At 37.1% G+C, this 6,000-nt stretch overlaps 1 protein-coding gene across 1 annotated transcript in view; it reads left to right on the top strand.

The window, feature by feature from the left end:
• The first annotated feature begins 4,891 nt into the window (after positions 1-4,891).
• LOC111044966 (transmembrane protein 245) overlaps positions 4,892-6,000 on the top strand; it is a 30,253-nt gene continuing 29,144 nt past the window's right edge. The window contains exon 1 of the mRNA XM_022330253.2: positions 4,892-5,594. Within this exon, the coding sequence (XP_022185945.2) occupies positions 5,046-5,594 (549 nt within the window). The 5' untranslated portion in view covers positions 4,892-5,045. The remainder of the gene's footprint in view (positions 5,595-6,000) is intronic.

Raw genomic sequence — 6,000 nt, 5'->3', positions numbered from 1 at the left:
CTTTGTTGAAGAAAGTGGACACTCGCCTGATCTAGCGGATGACTTATTAACTACAGACTTCCATGTTAGCGGCTAGAAAGAGTATGTTTTCTGGTCTAGGCCAGAAAGAAACCCTTTTCTAACATCAGACAAGAGTCGTCTGCAAACAAGGTCTTTCAGATCTACGTAGGGACTGGAAAACAGCTGCTTTCTGTGAAGTGTGACAAAAAATATTATACTCTAAGGGGCGATTGCTGAGATCGGGATTATCTCTTGCGCTCGGCTAAAAACCGGTTTTTGTGCCGCAGATCAAAAATCGGTTTGCTGAGATCTGGATTAACCACGCTCGAGCGCAAAAGTTAGCCGACCGGCAATTATCGCAGGGAAAAACCGGCGGCCTAAAAATCGGTTTGCTGAGATCCAGTCTAGGCTAAAAATTAATCTCGGTTTTTCGATTTTATTGAACACAAATGTGAAATTGGGGTTCACCTTTGAATTCTGAATAATTTCATTACCCATAAAGTCATATTTAAAATGTTTTTCCACTAATGTTTAAAATATTATAACATAAGAAAGTGAAAATGAAAACACCTTGAAACAACAAGGAAACTCTTTACCTCTCACAAAAAGGGGATACGGGGGGCCTCCCCGGAAAATTTGAGGAAAATACCCTCAATTTGGTGTGATTTCAAGCAATCTCAACTTGAAAAACTACATCCTAATAATGAAGTTTCTTTATGTTTAGTGGGCTGATCATTATTTAATTTTCATAGAAAATATTATAGGCCTATGTTATTTCAGTTCATATAACAAATAGAATGGAAATATAATTTCATTAGTCATTCAATTGTTTCAAAAAATAGTTTCAAAGCTATAGTCTACAAACCTATGATTTTCATGATTTTTACTAAAGTGAAAAAAAAGTCAGTATACGGGCAAAAGTTTTTCGTGACAACGACTTTGAGTGGTAAAATAATTTTAATGTGAATATTCATTCGTATAGTAGGAAGAAGGATGAAATAATAACTCACAATGATAGTGAGTGAGAGGCACGCGTCCCTTCCACTCGGGCATGGTTAGCCCGCGCCCGCCTAAGAGCAAGAGAGACAACCATTGACTTGACATTTTGAAGTAGCGGCGCAGTCGCAGGAGATTGCTTGCGGCGCCTGCGCAGGTTGACTGCTCCGTTTCACCCTCTCTCCAGGTGAATGCTTTCGGGTTGCTGGCCTTGCTGCAGCGTTGCTCGCCACTGCTCCTATTCGTGCTCTTTCCAGACGACCGTGAACCGAAATGAATGCTCTCACTCGCTCCCATTGTGAGCGCATAATGTGGGAATGTAACGCAGTTTCTTGAAGTGTCTCCCGGCAAACCAATTTATAAGACGTTATCACGTCAAAATTTACTGGGGGGGATATATCCATGTTCCCAGATATTACTGGAGATTTGTATATCCTCCTGTCCCCGGTGGAAACTACTCTTTAATCATAACATAACAAGGACATTTTGTGGGTACCATACTAAAAAAAGGTGCTGGAGCATTGTTCAAGGGAACTACGTTTCAATCACATGAACTGGTTTAAATACATGATCTTTTCAAATTCATGCATGAAATTGAATGAACAATTATCAATACATGTTAAATTGAACTTTCAATTGCTAAAGATGGTAAAAACAAAACTGACTCACTTCAAAAAGATTTTTCTGAAGTATTCGCTATATGCAGTTCCATAGAGTAAAGATACTGTTTGGAAGATACCTATTATTTTATTTGTCTCTGGCAGTACTAGCCCATTCACTGAGTAGCCCATAATTCTATTATCATTCTGATATTCTCTCAACACTCATATTATATTATATTTTTTGGTTTAAACAATGTCTGAAAATATATTAAATTGGAAGCCAATTCTTTTGACTCAATTTCTATCAGTGGTCGATTACCTTCTACGAATCTAGGCTACACGTTAGTATCGATGCTATCTATAATTGGCTTGAACATAATATGGAACTGCAACTATATCAGTAATGAAGGAGAACTGTATTAAATACGTTGTAATTGTAAGAAAGTGTGAGATGATATCTATGTGGGGTTGATTGTTGCTAATTGGAGGCAGCTGCGTTTGCTTGCATCATCACGGGATGCAGAAATAGTCTGCATTGCATAATTGAACTATCAAGTTGAGCCCAGATGGTGATGAGCGACCCTTCGTTTGCGTGATCCTTTCTGTGGAATTGATTTTGTGAGTGGATGAAGTGAATAATGGATTACCTTGAATATTTGGATTATTACGAACCAATACCTCAAGTCAGCGAGTACGGTATCAGAATTTAAAACTGAAGAGAAGTGCTGATTGCTCTCAGATTTTTTGCTGAAGGTAGTCCACATAGAGACTGGTGATTTATGTGAGTACTGCAGCATCATGTCGCATTATACATAGTGTTGAGGCAATAGCTATTATTTGTTTAATAATTGAAAAATATTACATTAAATTCCTAGCTGGACAATACGCTAGAAAAAAACTACATTTTGGAAATAAATGAAAATGAATTCCAAATGAATACCAAAAAGGTGAGGAGTTAGTTGTTCATGTGTTCACTGTAACAACATTCGAAAGAGTTAAGAAGATTATCTAATCACAGATAATCATTATAACGATGGTCAAGAGAGGATCAAGACTGAAATAGAGAGAGAATGGGAGTAAGTGGGGGAAAGAGAGAGAGAGAATGAGATTGATTGATTTTTTTTCTTCTTCAATATGCCCTAATAAAGGCATATTATGCCTGAGAGAGAGAGAGAGAGAGTGGGAGGGAGGGGAAGAAGAAAAAACAAGAACGAAACGAATGATGGGAGAGTGAGTGAGTGTGAGTGAGAGAGTGCAAAAGCAATACGCAAAGACAAGGTGTGAGAGCCAAAGTAGCATTCGAGATGGCTGTTGCCAACATTGCGACAATAATTCCCCGTGGATTCCTTCAGTTGCTCCTCGGTCTGGCTAAACTTGAGCGTCGGTCTGGCTAAACCCGCAGATCAAAGTTGCTCTCGACCAAGAGATAACCGACAGCTAAACTCGATCTCAGCAAACCGATTTTTTAGCCGAGACCAAAGTTGCGCTAGACCAACGTTGCGCCGGGGTTAGCCAGACCCGATCTCAGCAATCGCCCCTAACTTTCTCTTCAACAAGGCTTACCATAGCAGCCACATACATAGTACTATGCACTACTTCCTAAGACTTTCTGCTTTGGCTGTCCAAAAAAAATTTATTCGATCTGAATAAATACTGGAAATTGATGATTTGAGTGTGTAGGACTTGAAAAAAATGTTCTCAACTCTTAGAAATCTTTTATTTCATTGATATACTTGTAAATGTAAGGTGATGTTTTAGTCCCATTTGAATAACATGCTCTCTCTCCATAGCAACGGTTTGTTTAGAGACTAAAGCTGCGTACACATATTCGTGCTTCCAACCCGCACCGAGCACGCTCCTCCCTCGTGCCGCCCTCGTACCACCATCGAACCACAGTCGCACCGCCCACGCACACATCATGAACGTTACAGAAGATGTTAGATCTTCTCGCGTTCCCCGGTCGAACCACTGTTGCTCGCCGGTCGATCATCAATCGCTCTGCTGGAGTGACGTTCGGTTGCGGAGCAGAGCGACAGTCTGTACGCACCTTAAGATGGCGTCGTAGCAACGGCTTACGTCATACTTACATCGCCTATTGGATGCTTCGACCATTAATATAATAGACACGGCTTCCCAATACTTCCACAATACATTGGGCAGAAGCAAACATAAACAGCCGTATGACGTCACATGAAGGAGCAAAATGGCTGGATATTCTTGTACGGTATAGGCATGCTATCATATTTTTGTATTTTAATCAATTACCAGATGGTGATTTCTTTAAAAAATGGTGGGAAGTTGCTGAGCATATAACTGCACGGAGAGTGATAAAAAAGGAAGTGGGATTTCTTTTCACAGGTAAGTAAATATCTAAGTTACATTCTTTTCAAATTAGGCTCAAGTTATCATTCAATAAGTCAATGTTAATGAAGAATGCAAACGTGAATTTGCTTGTTGTCCTTGTATAAAAAGGTATTTCAATGCCTGCAGCCGATTTACAGATTCTAAATTTTATCATTTGATTTTGCATACAAAAATATTAATATAATGTTTAATGAGTCCATTCACGATAGCTAGGTTACAACTGCTTTGTTTACAATGTGAAATTCTTAGGTAACTAAATCTTGGATAATTCACCCTAATCGGATAATTATTGTATTATGAAGAAGCTAATAATTTAGAGCTATAATGCATTGAATTTTGAAAAGAAAAACAAGCATGCAAGTTGATCAGATTCCATCTACAAAGAGCTAATAATAGGTTCCTTGGATAGTTTTCAATTAACTTTATCATTATTGATTCTCTTGAACAAGCTCAAGATTATGTTATTGATTGTGTGCATAACATACAATAATTCCTGAATTTTCAATAAGTCTATTCATACTTGTTCATAGATTCAAGAAGCAAGTTATTATCGGCTTGATAAAGCCCTGAAATAAATTTCAATACAACATAATCTGTTTAAATATGTTTACTAGGCAATATAAACATAGACTCTACGTATGCAATTATATGAATAAATAATGGATAAATTAACTTCCATAATTAATTTTTCAAGTAGAATAATAAATCAGTTCAAATTCTGATTCAGAAGCTATGAAAGTGCTCATTTAGCATAGGCTGATTATGGCGTGTAGTTCGAAGGCTCTCTCATGTGACGTCACACACCCAATTCATGTTTGCTTCAGCGACTACGCTCAAGCCGTGTCTATTATATTAATGGTCGAAGATTGGATGCATGATATGAAAAACAGCTGATCTGTCTGCACTCTGAAGTCAGCTGTGCATTTTGTGATCTGTGTGATATTGTCAGTGACTCTTTCAAATGAGGTTAAGGTGTGCTTCTTCAAGTTTTGATTTTCTATTGCATTTTACTTATATATTCTGAATGTAGATCCCTGGTTTTGCTTCTTATTTGTTGAACATTTGGTCACGTTGCCTTTAAATATGGCAAGAGAAGACGACAATGAACGTGATAATGTATCTCTTCTGGACTCTATTTTTGATCAGTTTGGTTTGAATATTCGAACACAAGGGCGACAAAAAGCTTTAACTCATGCATTTTACAATTCTATGAGTGTTATATTAATTGTTGTTTGTGCTATTGCAGTGGGATGCGTGTTTATAATTTTAGAACCGTTCATTAAACCCCTTTGCTGGGCTGTGGTTGTTGGTTCAGTTCTACATCCTATCAAATTCAAATTGTCGACATTTTTCAAGAAATGGTTGAATCATTTGGAAAAATCTAATAAACCAATCACCTTAGAAATTATTAGTCTGCCATGTTTCATTATACTTTCGCTTTCTACTTTTGTGGGCAATATTGTTATTTCTAAAATAGGTTTGTGCATTCTTGGTATTTTTGGAGGCTCGATCAGCGTATTTTGGCTCTATGAATATACCCCAGAGACCGTCGTCAATTCGTCATGGCTGTGTTTCAAATGGACTCAACTTGTCTTGAGCTTTTTCTTGGATCTGTTTGAGAACTCTTGGATTGTAAGTTAATTAGTCTTATTCATTCACACGAATCCATTATTTTAATTGATTAATTCATTTTTGTTTAAACATTCAAAAAATTATTGATTTAGAATTTTATATTTGAATGCTTGTTAGTTGAAGTTTTATTACCATTTTATTAAAATATGTGACACTTATAGACCATATTTTATTATAGTGACTTGTTCTACAATATTAGAAATGTTCAAAGACATAGAAATGTTAAGATTGAAGAAGGTACCGTATTGTTTTCTTGAGATTCAATGGCTAACATTGAATTTTCACAACTATCTAGTAGTTCTGTGAACAGTAGACCTTGCGCAATTATATTTAGTCACAGCCTCCTCTGCAGCTCATATTCAACAGTCATTTCTTATCTCAAAACAGAAATCCCCAGTACTTGTCT

Source organism: Nilaparvata lugens, chromosome 4 (assembly GCF_014356525.2).
Source record: "Nilaparvata lugens isolate BPH chromosome 4, ASM1435652v1, whole genome shotgun sequence".
In the NCBI taxonomy this organism is placed as follows: domain Eukaryota; kingdom Metazoa; phylum Arthropoda; class Insecta; order Hemiptera; family Delphacidae; genus Nilaparvata; species Nilaparvata lugens.
The sequence above is the reverse complement of the archived record's forward strand: the minus strand, read 5'-3'. Positions and strand labels throughout refer to the sequence as shown.